This window comes from Macrosteles quadrilineatus, unplaced genomic scaffold (assembly GCF_028750875.1).
Source record: "Macrosteles quadrilineatus isolate MER2022 unplaced genomic scaffold, UCM_ALF_1.0 Scaffold_6__1_contigs__length_79288215, whole genome shotgun sequence".
Lineage (NCBI taxonomy): Eukaryota > Metazoa > Arthropoda > Insecta > Hemiptera > Cicadellidae > Macrosteles > Macrosteles quadrilineatus.
Genome location: NW_026542599.1, coordinates 25004357 through 25022229, shown reverse-complemented (window position 1 = coordinate 25022229; position 17873 = coordinate 25004357). Strand labels below are relative to the sequence as shown.

The window sequence follows — 17873 nt, the reverse complement described above, 5'->3', positions numbered from 1 at the left end:
ATTCGCCACTATAGTCCTCGTTCAGAAACTATCTCAATTGATCTCATAACCAGGAATGAACTACTTAAGCTCTATCCGTAGATTTAAAAAATATTATTAGTTAATTGACTCATCATAATTTCGTTATAAATTAGAACACGTTGATTTAGTGAGTTTTCCTTGAGTTTGATCGGACATTTACGAAACAGAATTCACACTTTTAATTTGCCCGCATTAACTTCTGTAAATTTTTCGTCATACTACACCATTAATCAGGCTCAAGCAACAAGTTCTACAAGTTCCCAAAATCTCTTCCATTTTTTTGTCGATTTTGCAGGCGAACAATGCGTTTGGGTTCCATCATTTTTAATAAATCTGAACAATACGGAAAATAATATCAGTCTAAAATAAGTCTCGATTACAAATACGATTGAAATAAAACATTTAGTTTTCTAGACTCAAACAATATCAAAATGAAAAGGTCTTTGAATCAATATTGAGAAGTAAAAGGTACTTGAGCTTTTAATAACTAGCCGATCAGTTCGGTAGCTAGTAAAAGCCACCATCTCATCAAACGAACACCCACCCTTCACTCATCTTTTCTTTAAAATTAAATAATTAAAAATTCCCTTTTGCAATGACGTAGTATAAGTCTTATCCATTGAGAATAATGAACCAATTTTTTTGTTGCAAAATAAAACTGAGTTTACAACAGCTGTCTTTTATTCCCTAGGGACTAAAGAGGCCTTTTACTCCCTAGGGAGTAAAATAACTACTTTAGACCTACAACGCATGTATAAAATCAGATGTTTTTGCTGCAGTAGGGTAAGTTACTAACCTAGACGGTAACGCATTTCACTTCGGTGCGAGGTGTTGGGTTCGATTCCTGCAATTTCCAAAAAATTAAAGAGGTTTAGACCACTTTTCCTTTAAAAATAGTTTATGACACTCCCATGAAAAATCCCACTAACTGAGACAATACAATACAAATACACCCGGGTTCGCGCAGTTCCGAAGTAATACAGGCTATGAAAAGCCATCGCAAGCCAACGAGAGTCAATGGAATGTAATTAGATTTTGGAATCACAAGCTCAAAGGCGGCAAGTTGGACTCGCAATTGAAAAGTAGGCGGGAGGGGCGCTTCAGAGGCGCTTCGGGGGCGCCGGTGCCAATCAAAACCCACCGTGGTTGGCGCCACCGCGCAGCCGCGTCACCATGGCAACCGAGCCCTCAGTCCGTGATCAATAGATCGTTTACTCCCGATAAAATAAAGCCGGATTATTTATTATTTCAATCCGACGAACATCCTTATTGCCGCGACCCCCTCTGAATGTCTAAACGGGGAACGTCTTCGGTATTGCGACTTTAAATCGTCGATTGCGCAAACTTTTCATCCATGTTCCTGCTTTTGCATTTTGTCGATTTTCGAAGTAGTGGTTGTGTGTTGTAAAAGATATATTTGCCGTTGGAATAAATTTATTTAGAGAAGTTTGAGTGATAAAATACCATTACCACTAGAGTAACACTGACACGTTTCGTAGATCATCCAAATCGTATTGGTTGGTAAACTTATCATTACATAGGGTTACTCTTTGTTTTAGCCTACTCACTATCTTTTTCTCAGAGTAATACTTTTCATCACTAGGAGCGAAAGTAACTCTTTCTGGTACGCAACCGTGTTTACACAAGCGAGGCACAGCCGAGTAAAAGCCCTTTTTAGTCCCTAGGGAGTAAACCTCAGCTGTTGTAAACTCAGTTTTAAACTTGGATTGATGTAAGTATCGAAATGATGTATCGGAAAACATATATATTTATTAATGATCCAAAGTAATCCTATAAATGAGGCAAGCATGTTTCTTAAAAACCTTTTTTTCTCAGATCGTGTGCATCGAGGGAAAATCTACGCATACAGTTTGGAGTATATTCTGCACATACGCCTGTAAATGTGCAGAATCCCTTTATAAATCAAAATAGGCTCAAAAATAACCACAAAAAATGAATTTAAAATTAAAATTTATCATGGGCCTAATGGGTTGCCAAGCTGGTGACAAAGTAACAACGAAATATCGACAGAAAAACAAAACAAATTGAAGAAATTCCAATCACATGTTTTATTTACAACGTGGGGTGAAACTAATGAAGTTTGCACAATGCATATTTTTGGTCGAGGTTTCGACCACGGGGCGACCTCTAGTACAAATAATATCGTCAGAAAATGTCAACATTAAGGGTTTAAATAAAAACTGAATGAATGTAGAGTATTAAAAAAAGACGAGACTTTTTTAAAGACCCGAACGTACACAATTCCACTCTCAGAAAATTCCCAGAATCAGGAGCAAAAATACAAAATAAATTAACGTGAGTGAAAAGTTATTTTGAAAAGATTGGAACATGTCTTAGAATATCTCGATAACAAGGTACAAAATATAATTGTACTGCACGTAAAACAGTATTCAACCAAATACAAGTCGAGAGGAATAAAAGAAAATGTGTTTAGAAATATTTAAACTTTAAAGGTGATACCTTTAGAAAATCCCAACAATCAGGATCCAAATGTACTAAACACGTCTGAAAAAATTAAAATTAATTTTAAATAATAAATTTGAAATATTCCAGACCTAAGCCATTCAGTTGTTAAAACAACTGAACAAACCATGATCTGAGTATAACATGCTTAGAACAGAAATAATCTAAATAAAATTTAGAATAAGAAACTAGGAGATTTAATTTTGTCTATACGGAGCTCATAGAATGTTACCACCACTTGCAATTTTTAACTAACGAGATATGTTTTTTCCGTTTTCCCCTGTAACGTCCTCGTCGTACAGAAAAAAAAATGTAAAAATATATTTCAAAATTATCTGAACGTATACATTTTTACCTTTAGAAAGTCTCAAAATCGGGAACCAGTGACATCAACAGAGAAAAATATTATTGAAAACCTTTTGCACCTGTAAAATTTTATCCCCAGAAAGTTCCCCAACCATTAAAATAGGCTACATGTATAAAAGTACTCTTCGTCAAAATATAACAAAAATTGAGTTCGAAAAGGGGAAAATCAATTTTTAAATCCTAACCTGGGGGGATGGCGTGGACAGATGTTCAATGATGTAATGGACCATGATGTGCTCGGAATGACGGGTATTGAACCTACAAATCACACCTGATTGATGACCCGGGGGGGGGTCAAAGAGGGGGCACAGGGGGGGGGGTTGGGGGGGGTGGCAGGGGTACCAACCACAGCGGTCATTACATATAACCAGCCACGTGATCAAGTAGTATTGTTTGTAATGCCAACTACCACACAATTGTAGGCAACTGGTTAGTGATGGAATTATCATTATGATCATTACAATGATTTAATGTGTGCTTGAACATATCCCGCTTGAGGGATGTTTTGGAACAAAGGATTCATATCAAAACATAGAATTGTGGGTTGTAAATTGTTCTTAGGCAATTAAAAATATGACCCCCATGATCATTACGATTGTTTACTGTGCCGGAATGTTACCCGGCTGATAATAGGATTTTTTCGGATGGGAAAAATATGTAAAGGATACAACAATGAGTATCGTTGTTTAGATGATTGTTTTCGCCTCAAAATTTAATGGTTCAAAAATAATGGTTTATTACACCAAAATGTAGTTTCCTACTTCTATTCAGGAAAGGGGCGTTTTTGGTGAGACAAAAGATTTACTAGATGCAAATATGTGTTTTACAACTAATGAAGTAGTGAACAGGGTGACACTTTTAAACGAGTCCATTAAAGACACTTTGAACACAATCTGCACATTGTATTTTGTATACATTCTGTAGTATGTGATCAATAAAAAAATGTGTACTCAAAATATGAACAGTACTTAAGACACTAAGGTTGGCGTTGATTGATTGAAGTCAAATAAATGAAAATAAATTATTTAGTTGGTACAGTGACAGATAACTAAAAAAAAATTATTTATAAGCATAGGGCAAGTAGCGTTTTACAAAGGACGGATATTTGGATATATAAAGTATAATTATTGACCCTATACCAAGAACACTTTTTTCAACATACTTTGCAGAAAAACAGCAATTTTAGTCGTCCGCAATATCATCTCTTTCGGGTAGCTTCAAATAGAGAGCAGAAAAAATATTGCAATTTTTCGGTTTGCTGATCTCAAAATTTGTTTATGGCACATTATAAATGCTGTTTACTATTTGAAACACACATTATAAGTTATGCTTATAGACAACAGAAATTTAAACATTGATGACGACTTTCTATAACCCAAAATTATGTGGTCCAATTTTGTCTTGGTCCAAGCTAAACTGTCTTTTTGGTACTCAATCAAATTTCCCACGATTGCGTAGCAAACAGAGCAACTTTCTCTCCTACTGATGAAATATACTATTTTCCTTCGAGTAGGATCGCGTTTTAATGTGTGCAATTGTAAAAAAAACATTTGAGGCCAAATTCGTATTCATGATACAACACATTGGTATTATTTAGAAAAAAAAATATATTTAAAAAAGGATGGTCATTGAATACGATAATTTTAATGCATACAGTTGAAATATAGCTTGGCATCTGAGTGGTGATCCTAAAGCTCATCTAGCAATGTGAATTGTCAGATACCGAATACCGAATACAGAAAAAGTCAACAGCTCTTTGATGGTTCGAACCCAGCGATCCTAGATCATTGGGATTTGAATGAATTATGACTGCACATTGTGTAACACGTTAGTCAGTACATCTTACTCCCAGTTCAATGTCACACACATCCTTCATTTTTATTTTGGTTAAAATATGCATTGTAACCCCATATTGGTTGGTGACGTAATAAAAATATTGGGGCTGGGATATCTTATTACATGGTAAACAAACATCCTCTATACACAATACAATCCTTATCACGCTCTAAAAGTTCAAAGAAACTTAGATATCACAGCGACAATGGACATTCGCTAACTGAATTTCTCGCGGTGCAGTGTACATCGAGCCATTTGATGGAACACCTCTGGTAAATGGGCGAGCAGGGCCACCCCAGGGCCCCATTACAACAATGGATCTTCTAATGGCCCAACCACGTATTGACTCCCTGTGTCTATTTGTTTAACCTCCCCTTCGCTCGGACCAGTGGAATGTTCTGTGCTTCTTACGTTCCAAAAGTGGGTTGAATTTTGGAATTAACCATTGTATGATTTAAATTGTATAATGTTTATTACACATTGAGAAAGGAATTGAACTGAAAGGAATTGAATTGAATTGAGAAAGGAGTGTAACTGGAAGTATTTTATCTCATGATCGCAGGGTGAAAGTTGAACGAGATGCCTTATGTAGCTTTATTATGTACTGACTTATTTCAAAGACATTGTATTTTAAAGGAAAGTGTGTTGATTCTCAAAATAATAATGTACATTAATTTAAAACTCCATTATTTTGTATGGTGTCTTTAATTCCTCCACTAACAACTAGCACTGATGGGCAAAACCAAAAATCTCGAATCTCAAAACTGAAACCGAAAAAAACGAATTTTGTTTCTCGAAACTTTTATCAAAGCTACAAAAAGTGCAGGTAATATAAATGCTTACCATTTCAATCAACACTAAAAGAAATTGACCATTAACCAAGAAGTATTTTTCTAGTATTCGTGGTTTGTACCATTTTGTTTAGTGTTAAAAGGGCCATGAAATACTAAATTTTTATCAAAATCGTTCAAGTCATTTATGTGAAAATCTTATATGTGCATTGTTTTATGGGGTTTTTATGAGTAAATCGCCATTAACAAGTGTGACTCATGGAGACACATAAAATTAAGACTTCGTAGTCTGTACCTCTGTACACATCCCCGTACCACCGACATCACTTCGAAAACCACTTTTTTTGTTCAGAGGGACCCAAAACGTATATTTCCATCCAAAATGCAAACTCAAAAATTTTGACAAAAAACAGAACTTACTCCATATGAAGTAAAAATACGCCAAAACATGTAAAACTCAACTTTTCCTAACTTGTTTCGTCAATACTTTACAAGCCATAGACACTGGTCAATAACATGGGTTTATACAAACAATGCATTATTGTGTCAAACCGGCTTAAGGGACTTAGGGCGAGATTGTACATGTGATTAATTCGACTCGCCCTCCGCGGCGCCCCGTCGTCATAGGGGGGACTGGTTATTGTTGGGCAAATCATATGAATTTAAACAACAAGAGAGCCTCGAAATTGATTAGCTGGAAAGATGATAGTAACCGAAGGATTTGGGGTTTTTTCTAATTTGTACCTGCATTTTCACTTTGATTGTAGCCTGGGAGTGTTAATTTGTACCGATTATTGATTATAGTATGCATTGTAAGTGCATACCTAGATAAGTGTAACCCATACTACCAGAAAAATAAGTGTTTTTGTTCCCTTAGTCCCTAGTAGTTTTAATCGAACTATGATCTTATACAACTTATATTTTCATACAGGACACTCAGGAGGTTAACATTAAAAACGCCACGGAGATGGTTGGCCAATAGCTCCGAAGATGTTGAAATTGTTACTTTATAACTGCATAATAACTATCGGCAAGCCTACTACATTAACATAAGCTAACTTATCTAACCCAACATAATAACCCCCCCCCCCCCTAAAAGTAAAACGTAAGCGCTGTAGCATGCTTAATACAATTAATCTGTATAATTAACAGGTAGCTGTGTTTTTTTTTAATTTTTTAATTTAATTGTATTGTGCTATCATCTGCTTAAAGCATTATAGCCATATAGACCATTTAAGCAGTTCGTGCACTTATAATTACAGCTGGACCTTATTATATGGGATACTTCTGTGTTGTCGTCTATGATCTAAAACTTGTGATCAATGATCTCAGTGACCAACTATTCTAAATCAAACTGTACGTTAACATTTTGCAGACCTCACCGGGTAGTTTCGCAACAGTGGGGTGTGTCGTGGGGTGGTTTTACCCTCACTGGCAAAGTCAGCCCGACATCTCAATAATTGATAGCGCAAGTAATAGAGCCGGGGCTGTTAATATTGTATGCGATGAAAGAAGCTGCTCTCCTAAGCCGCGCTCACCCGCCTAATATGTGGCACGCCGCATCCCATGTAATAACACGCTATAGGGGACGCTACCCCTCCTGGACTGTAAATAACAGGGTATGCTTGGGGTTTGCTACTTTTATTTCATGTATTTAATATTTTACTTTGTTTATTAGCGCTAAAAGCAAAAAAATTAACTGCAGCTAAAAGTTATTGTTCACAGTTATGGGTACTACTTATTGCTATTCATTATACTTTTACACAGCAGATTGAAGCGGTTAAAGATTATGTAAAACCACAGAATATACTTCCCATGTAATGTATATTAACTAATGGCAAAATTATGTGTCAAGTGATAAATCAATCAGCTGTTTGCCATGGTACTGCATTGATTTTAATTAGGATAATATGATAATATTCACGAATACTAGTAAATACCCAGTGTGGATTATAAACATAAAAAATGACGTTTTTGGGCCGAAAGTAAACAAAAACCATATGTTAATTAATGTTATTAGTATAGGGGTTTTGTTTATTTTCGGGACAAATACGTTATTTGTTTATGTTTATGATCTATGTCGGTTTTTTTCTAGTAGTCGTGATAATATTTAACCCAATACACTAGCACCCTCTGGTAAGAAATGGTCTTGATTTATTTTCTTAGCTTCAAATATTTACATTTCATGGGAAGTATATTCTAAATATAGTCAATGGTAAAACTAACTGATACTTTTATTTATTCTATGACAATGTCATTCATTAAAAAAAGACGTTTAAATGCAATTATGTCCTTGACCTTACGTATTTGTATCTTTTCTAGTTTTCGTCGTACAAACCCCTAATGCTGTAAAATCTCTGTTCAAAATTTATTGCATTTTTTGTAATCCCTCCAAAAAAATTATCATACGTACTTCCACAGCTTACTAATTAAAGGTTGTTGAAAAGATAATGAGTGCAAGAATTTTGTTAGTTTGCTGATATCGTTTATTTTTACGGGTCTTAATCGAATTTTCGCTTGGAATGTGTATACTGTGTAAATAGTTAACTACTTAGTATCAGTTAACAATTAATTGAGATAGGGACGTTATCTAGGTGTGAATTTTAACTCAATATGAGTGATAAGTAAGTGTAGAAACGTGTGAGATCTGTGTAGCTTTGTTACTGACTAAGATCAGCTGTTTCATCAGTCACAATCATTTATTTAAAGCCCAATGATCAGGAACAGCTGGGTCCAGTTTCAAACATTCAAAAAGCTACTGGTATTTTTTCTCAGGATCGAACCGGCGAGCACTAAAACCACTCGGCTACCCAGCCAGTTAATTATATCATTGCTGAATAACATTGATACTCCACACGTATTTTAAAGAAGTACGTAATCAGCAAATGTGAGTTTCAAAGTTTGAAATCAAAACTCTTGCTTAAGGAAAACATTTGTGTTTAAAGTGCGTATGTTTACAGCTAAAATGTATCATTCAGTATAATAATGGCAATATAAAACGAAATCCACACTTACTTAAAACGATGTTGCAAAATGTCTAATAGTCTAAAGACACGGACATCAAACACGGATAAACGATTGGCTTGCCAATAACTTATGGCTGCTTATTCTTGATTAAATATTCTACACAGTGTAAGTAAATATCTGCTGGGTAATCCCTTCGCTTAGGTAAAGCGATGTTGTCAAATAATCAACTGGCAGTCTACAATGAGTTGTTTTACTTACAAACCATATTTGCAGTCAGGCCTTCGACGCAACGTTGCCACTCCTCCCAAAACTGGCGTGATGAGCAGTTTTTTGGCACTTTGAATTCGAGTTACACATTATATTTATCCTACAGTTACTATAAAGCAAAAAAATAATTAGTCTTTCAAATAGTAAACAACACGTTTTAGGTTAGGTTAAATCCAAGCGTTGAACGAAATAGGAAACAACTGCACCAGCTGATCTTAGTATTACAAGTAAGTGTCGTAGTAGTAGTACCGGTATCTTAAAGTGTTGCCAACCTATTTCCAAGCGTACACGGTTTACGTGCATAATAAAAGCAGACTGTTTTGTGTTGTTTGGTTGGAATACTGGTGTGTTGCAAAAAGCGAGTGACAAAAGTAAATGCAGAAATTAGCAACTTTCTGTACTATAATCAGTGCAAGGAAGCACTTTGTCAGATGACTGTAGAAATAATCAAAATCAACAACATATAAGTAATTATGTGTAACACGAGTGCTGTGCCTTTGCTGCACTCAAGAAACTTTCCACACTCACCTGCGGCTCTTGCGTACACATATCTCTCATGTGCTGCAAAGTGCCACTGAGCACACTATAAGTTAAGGTCGGCCTTGGACGCAACGTTGCCAGATCTCGCAGAACTGGCGCGATGAGCAGTTGTTTATATATCAGACAGACGGTGTATAATGGATGGCTGAGTTATGACTCCTCCTGGGACAGGATCAACACTGGTTATCCATTCCCCCTCCACCCCCCCCCCCCGTATAGGCGAGGCGCTCCACTGAATTATACAGACACATTAACACCCACCCCCTCGTACTACGGCTTTTAAGCTATGAATATTATAGTGGTAGTTGGTGTTTTGTCACTGAGATTATTATTTCTTTATTTTTAAAAACTTCCATATACGAGAGGACACATGCGCAAACTGCACAGTGGTAAAACTTAATTCCAATGCAAAACTATGCAAAATTTTTGTACTTTACAAAGATTATGTTTGTTTAAGACTATTAGGTGGATAAACCTACTCATCCACAATCAATTCAATTAAACTGTTGTAGTTTGTTTACGGATATATTTTGATCAAATTTGACAAACCCATTCATTACTTACTACACTATAAACATTTTACAACAAAAAACACTTTTTTTTACAACAAAAGTCGCCCTTTTATTATATAGCATTATTAATAGCCCAATAACAAATAAACAGAATCTGAGCCCAGAATTAGTTGACGCTTGGAACCAAACCTGTGACCTTCGGAAGGCTGTAGCCACACATTATTAATCTTTTAACTTACTTAATTATTTTTTTGATTTTAGGAAATTTTAGATCAAAATATTGAAGATCTTTTAAGTGCCCCGAATTACAAATTACTGTATTGTTAAAACTAGGCACGGAACACATATTTCTGTTGTATTTAACTCCTGAGAAAAGGTGTAGCTTTTTGATGGTTCAGAACTGGATTCAGCTGTCCTTGATGGCTTTTATAGATTGCTAATGAAACAGCTGATCTTAGTCAGTAACAAAACACATGCGTCACACCATCCATTCCACACTCATCTTTCACTCATTTAGATTTAAATACGTACAAAGATACGGCCTCAAATGATAATCGCAAGAATGATAATTCATTATATATCACATAGCATAACTGATGTTACAAATAAATATCCATACATATAAACAGAGTCAACATGTGCAGGTTAGTAACTACATTTTGAACCTAATAAACTCTTCGATAATTCCCCCTTTGCCATAAAGAAGGTTTCCCAACAAACCGCTTGATATGCTGCTTGCCTGGGGCTTAAACCTTGTACCACTCTTAAAATATAGTTCAACCATAACCCTCTTGATATGTATATTTCAGAGTAAGTGTTTTAAAATATACGGTAGAAGAGTATTTTCAAAGGCAATACGTTGTCTAGAAGGGATTTAAAATGTATATAATAATATAACTCTTTATACGGTTAGGTTTTTCGTCAGATTTATATTACTAATCTTATACCAGATACCAAATAGCCCCCTTATCGTAAAATTTCAAAATGTTTCCGTTTTAATGTATATAATTAGTTTAATCCAATTAAGTATGACCAGCCTGTGCATTAGTGCATCAATTAAACATAATTAGGTCAGTGATTATGACGTCAATGGTTCCAATTAAATTTCAATGAAATTTTACACTGAGACCTTTATATTTTAGGTATATTTTGAGTTGAGAATTAACGTTAATCCCCTAACATTTTTTTTTCTATTTAAACTTTAGTCTAACGACTCATTGTGTAATTTGCAGACAAGGACCCTATAAGTATTCGTACAGCCACAATTTCAATACACATTTTTGGAGAAATGTAAACAAATGAATTTAAATCACATTCATTATAAATTATTGATAATTAATTATTTACCATCGTCAATAACGAAAGATTACGTCATTTTCAGCCACCTGCCAGTAACTGGTAAGAAAAAGATTTTGAATTTGAAACGTTTTGATACAAGTGTAAAAAACAAAATTAATTAGTAGTGAAAAATAAAATGTTTACCTTATCCATCCACAGTTAACTGAATGACTACTAGTTTCGTTCCTTAGAACTTCATTAGGTCATTTTGCATGCAAACACATCATCAATGTATTTAACTATTGTGGTACGGTATGTCAACAGATTCTTTAAAAAACTGTCACAATCACAATACTTAAAACTTGTAATGTCACTGTCACTGACTAAATAAAACTGACTGAATCATGATGTTTCTTCTAGATTCTTCTTCTCTCCAGTGCCACCTGTAGTTCTGTTTGTTTTGTTCTTATTTTATACTTTCTTTGATTTGTAACTAGTCAATTACGTTTCAAATATAATAATTGACTGGAAAGAAGTCTGATAATTTAAATAGTATTATCAGTTATTAATAATTATTTACTGTACCATTGTCAATTCAGGGTGTTCAAAAAACGTGGGACATAATTTACGTAGTGAGTTCTCGGTCATAATAAAGAGAAAATCAAGAATAACATTTTTTTCCCAAATCACTTCGTTAACCAAATATCCACCATCTTGTAATTTTTACATAAACATTTTGATCTTTTTTCTAAATTTTTAGCCGATCTTTATGAAACGTGGTATTTAAGTTAAGGCAGAAGAGACCCATGTTAGAAAAGAAATTCATCTCGATTCAACTTAAAATTTCAAAATTGTGTCCATTTTAATTTTTTTATTAAATTAAAAATTAGCTTAAATATTACGACTTTAAGTTCTAAGGAGGGTTTAAGGAATGGGGCAAACCTTATTCTACCCCATTTTACAACAAAAAATCGTGATATTTAAGCTATTTATAATTCGAAGTTTTGGAAATTGGTATCGTTTGATAGGGAATTAAAACTGCTAAATAAAAGTTATCTTGACATTTTTTTCATAAACCAGTCACGTTTTGTAATTAAAGTTTGAAAGATTAAAATAGCCGCCATTTTTAAACGTTAAGGTGAATCAAGATTTTTTTTTGTATATGTAACTTTTCTATTTTAACATAGATACCAACTTTCATAAAGATCGGTTTAAAAAATCCAAAGATAAAAATGTTTATGTAATAAATGCAAAATGGCGGATATCTGGTTAATTAAGTGATTTTGGAAAAGGTTATTTTTGAAATGAAATGAAAACATATAAATAAATAAATTTACTTTAAGTATTTTATTCTACGACTATAAACCATGATAAGTGTTTTGAATTTAAAATTTTGTTTACGATTTTAGACGAAAAACAGTTAAATCCTCGAGATTAAATCTGTTTGGAATTCTAAAACAATTAATATTCAAAAAACTAGCATGTAATTTATTACATACTACAGATCATTTAAGTGTTTTTAACCATGTCAATGCTAGAGCTTCTTCTAAATTCAAGCGTTGATTTTAAGAGTAATATATTGTAAGATTAAGTGTGTCCTGTGCCGTTTCCGTCAAAATGTTGAAATTGCCATTACTAAATCAACGAAATACCTACATACCTTGATAATTTGGTACTGTAATTTTTTAGAGGGAACACCCTAAAATACCCAATATGGAAGAAAATGACATAGTTGTAGGGCCTACACGTTTCCAATTATACAAAGTAAAATACATTACAAGTCCGGTAGGGTTTTACATACTCTTATTTTGTTTACAGGTTATAAGGGTTTTATTGAATAAAGTAACACTAAGAAGACTAAAAATTAATATTTCATAAATTTGTTTATTTGTCCTCTAAACGAAAAATACAATCAAATCGCCAAATTTGTTCGGTCAATGTTTTGAATCTCAGTTTTTGTGCCGGAACCAGGTGAGGACAAAAAGTATGGGAAACAATTTATTACTCGGTCGTCCTTGAGGACGGAGAAACTTTCTCCTGCCGTCCATGAAGGTCTTTGGGCAAGATTCTTGATTCTGGTAGATTTTTGTCAGAAACAGTCACGAATAGGCGTTGTACTCGTAAGATGAGCAGTATCATAGACCGACCTTCCATTGAACGTAGAGTAAGTACACCATGAATACCCCCTCAGCTAATAACCGTTTCGTATAAAAACATAAAATTATACTAGTACAAATGTTATGGTACAAAGATTCTGTACTCAATTTTAGATTAATATCCAAAACAACAAGTATTTAAAACGTATCAGTAATCGGTAATTTACTGGAATATAACTTAGGGTACAGCCAGTGAATAACCGTTTTGGTTATTAACTAGATTTGGATAAATTTTTTTAAAACATTTTGGAAACTACACTTTCTGATGGATTAAGTGCTCTGCTAGGAAACACAACATCTCATCATAAATCATTCGGATTTCTAAGAATCCTTCTAATCCTTCAGAAATCCTCACTACAACGAGAATGAGAATTTGTCCGCGGGTTAAAGGTTATGGTAGATTGCTAGTTGAAAAGTATAAAAGTGGTCATTCACTATAACTTATAGGTACTTCAACAGTCATGAAATTGTTCAGAGCGTCCTGCTTCGTAAGAATCTTGAACGACTTATTTGGTGAAAAAGAGGCGGGTTAATAAAATTAAAAAATGTCGTTAAATAGGCGTCATTTATAAAGTTTCTTATGGAACACCTCATATGTTATGATTGTTTTAGAATGTAAATGCAATTTTAAAATATTAAGAGGAGATTGTGTCATGCGTGGTGCTTATTTGGTGTTTATTTCAGTTCTGATGGTGTTTATTTCAGTATCAGAAAGTCTATTTTGATGCTGAGATGTGATGTATTCTTTAGTATTCAAAAGTTAATTATGATGAGATGGCATGTCTACTTTATCAATATGCTAAAGTCCATGATGATGATAAGATATGATGTCCACTTCTACTTAACTCAATGATGATAAGTACTAAAAACTAACATTTTTACAGGTGTGGTTTCAAAATCGCCGAGCAAAGTGGAAAAAGCGCAAGAAGACGACCAACGTCTTCCGCACTCCCGGTGCTCTCCTGCCCTCTCACGGTCTACCACCCTTTGGCTCCATGTCGGAGGGACTCTGCCCCTCGGGCATGTTCGGTAGCGGCGACACGCCCAGGTGGGGCGTCACCTCCATGACCTCAGGTAACTATTTTACACTGGCCTTTCTATACTCGGGTGTGATGTTTTTAGATACCAGTACTGACTGTACTTTAACACAGTCAAATACTGTAGATGCTTACTAGCATATACAATTCTACCTCTGTGCTACCACCTAGTACAAGAGAGAATATTAAATTATCGTGCTGAGTAGAAGAGTGGTTGTAGTCCTTACCAAACAATCGAAAGGTGGAAACTGGACCAGCTGTCCTTGAGCATTGGGCTTTTAATAAATGGTCCTGGCAAAAAATTGTTCTTGGTCGGTAAAAAAGCTACATAAGTCTCACTCGATTCACACCCGTATTTCAGTAAATACACACATCTCAAGTGGTAATGGTGTCCACAGGTCTGTCCCAGCTGTCGCAAGGTGGCATGGGCGGCTTCAGTCAGCTGACCTCCCACCAGGGGTCGCTGGGGTCGGGTCTGCCCATCAGTTCATCCATGACTACCAATGGATCTACAGTTTACCAGGCGCACTACGGCCTCAACACACTAGGTAAGATGTGAGTTGAACTCTGTAACCGAATCCCCAGCCCCGGCTGCCAACCACGCAGCAACAAAACCTGTGCCGTTGAGCCTTGAGCACGTAGACACGTCACAACTCTTTAAGGTGTTACCGATTTTAGAAGCTTGAGATTCTAGCATCCACCATTGCCAAAGTGCCTGACTGCTAATATCTACTCAATTTTCACCCAATCCAATTTATTTTGATACTTTAATTGACAAAAACAATACATTAACATCTAAATCAGCTGGAGGAGGCATGTAGCTCTCTCAAAATAATTGTGAAAAAAATGTATCCAATTTTAAAAGTGTTTAAAATACTGTGATGATATTGACTGAAGATTGACTGGAAAGTTTCTTACTCTTCTTAGATCGGAACCCATAACCGTGAGTGATGCCAAAATAAAACAGTTAATTTGTCTGGTAGTTGTATTTAAGTAAGATTTAAAAAATCTTGCATCGAAGTATTACGAATTTCTTTGTAAAATAATAGTCTGTAACCGATAAAATCTTAATATTGAGTCTACACTCATTCACATTTCAACCATGGTCATATCCATATGTGGGAAATATAAATACAGAGGTATGAAGGCAGGAGTGCATGGAGAGTAAATAAAAAACAGCTTGTGGCTCTGTTTCGTCACTCAAGTGTGAAATTTCTCAGCCAAGAGTCAGTACAGCTGTGAAAAGTGACACTTGGACTCAAGTCTTGAAACAGTTACAGACCTTCAACTATCTTGAGCTTTGGAAGTTTAATACATCGGAGGAATCTTACAACTTTTATTACTATTGTATAAGATTTAGTAACTCATTTATATGATTCTCATTCACCTATTTATTTAGGAAGGGTTCAAATCTGTCTACCACAGGGATTTTTCACCCAATTGAACTAAGGGTAGTTAGTGAACAACTTCTAGAGGGCATATACAACCTTTTTAGTTCTAGGTAAACGTTGTGGACCTGCAATGTGTGTTAATTTTGGCTCCAAAAAACTGAAAAATATGGTCAAATTTAGGTTCATGAATTGAAGTATCCTATAAAGAGCTACTTTTCCTTTATTATGTCAATGACACACATGGCTTCTGGGTGCAGAAACAATCTTGCTTAGAATATTTAATGTTTATTTAAACTAAGCTGTTGTCTTTTTTTTCAGACCCAGTATTCTACGGGCATGATGCTGGAGGCGACTCTCTCAACTGATACTGAAAGTAAGATTGAGAGGAAATCTACAAACATAAGTGAGAAAGCAGAGTCCAAAGACAGACATGGAAGTAAAGGAGGCAACCAAAGAAACTTTTCAGTTAAAATGTTCACAAAAATACTTCTTGTTTTTTGTGAATATTCTTGGAGGTCAAAATTTTGGTTTTAGTGACGAGGAAACTAATAAAATTAGTTAAAACATTTTTAAGCATTTGAGTCATTTTTCTGCAAGTATTCATTAGGTAACACAAAAAATCCTGCTTTGAAAGATGCTGTATCTAGGTTTCGAGCTCATATTTTTTTTCTACAAGCATCTATGGAGTAGGGTCTAAACAAATCTTTGGCTAAGATGAACTTAATTAGAGATCAGATCAAATTTAAGCAAGACAACTTGTAATTTCAACAAAGTATTCAAGAGAAAAAATATTTTTCAGGTTAACATTATCTTGTTACTTTGCTTGCCTCTTTGAAAAGTGTAAGAAAATAAACCAGGAAACTTTTGTCAAATTTGGATAGTATGCTCCTCCAATGTTGTACAGATAAAGTGATATTTTAAGTGTTTTTAATTCTGAGTTTCAGAAATTGTATAAAATGTACCGTTTTTTACATTTTTTTATAAGTTTAAGCTATTAAATAAACTTCAATTTTTTTCCTATTTATGAAAAATGTTTCTATTTCTATTTCACTTAATTGAAGAGATTAGGATTGAAGATAGATTAGAATGGCATATTTTTAAAGTATCATCTTATTAAAAAAAAGATTCTGTTAACAGTTACAAAAAATAATTTGATAATACAGCGCATTGTACAATTTCCCACAACTGAGGTGAATTTAAATACACGTTGTGTTTTTAATTTTACAAACTGTACATTTAACGTTTAAACACCCCATTACCTGTAAATATACATTTTGGATATTTTTATCAGCATAACTAGATGTAGCTCATGGACCTCTATCATGAGATGTATTTATGTTTTTGAGCTGATTGTAGAAATAAATGTAAAATAATGTTGAATGTAAACAGAGTGTCACGTAAAGAAAGACATTTTTATATTTTGTTTAGTTGTAAGTACTTGTAAAGTTGACTATGTGAACTGGTCCTTCTTTATTGTTTACTATGTGCAATAAAGTGTGATGTCTAATTTACATTGACTGGACCCTTTTAAATTCCCTCGTTTTAAGTGAAAGAATTTTGGCAGTGCAGTACCATTCCAGCATTTTAGGTTAAAACCTATACATTAACTTCATAATTAATATGTTCCTTTTTTCCCCACAAACATATTCCAAAGAAACAGCAATAGATTTTGATAGCGATTGACATCCTACCACATAGGAACCTACAGTATTTAAAATAAGACTCATTCTTGGCGGTTATTACTAAGGCACTGAAATATTATATACCGTGTGAGACTTTATGAAAAATTATCAAAGGATAGTTTAATTTTTAAATAAAAAATAACTTTCTAAATACTTGGTGTACCAAAATAACAGTTCAGGGCTTGATAAATAGTCTATGGTTTTAGTGAAGACATGTTCTTAAAGCTAATGCTCTGTTTAGATATTTATAATTTTTCTTTTCAAATACTCAATCCCTCATGATCAATTTTGGCCCAAATCTATATACCTTTACATTGGTGAAAATAAATAGTAGAAAACAAATAGAATTTTACAAAGCATAATCCCGGCAGTTCAACTTAAATTGTATGCTAAAATGTTATTGAGGGTGTTTAAGATTTTGAAATTTAAGTGGCAAGAAAACCAGCATACTTACAAAAAATGCAAAGGATACACTTTTTGATACCCTGTTTCCAATAATATTTTTGAGGGCAAAAATTCCACTAAAATAATTGAACTAATGCTTT

General features: G+C 34.3%; 1 protein-coding gene across 1 annotated transcript in view; it reads left to right on the top strand.

Moving 5' to 3' along the window:
* LOC128997406 (homeobox protein orthopedia-like) overlaps positions 1–16547 on the top strand; it is a gene marked incomplete at its 5' end in the record, with an annotated part of 37570 nt that extends 21023 nt beyond the window's left edge. The window contains 3 exons of the mRNA XM_054423044.1: positions 14103–14292; positions 14654–14803; positions 15965–16547. Of these exons, the coding sequence (XP_054279019.1) occupies positions 14103–14292; positions 14654–14803; positions 15965–16011 (387 nt within the window). The remainder of the gene's footprint in view (positions 1–14102; positions 14293–14653; positions 14804–15964) is intronic.
* Positions 16548–17873: the final 1326 nt, after the last annotated feature.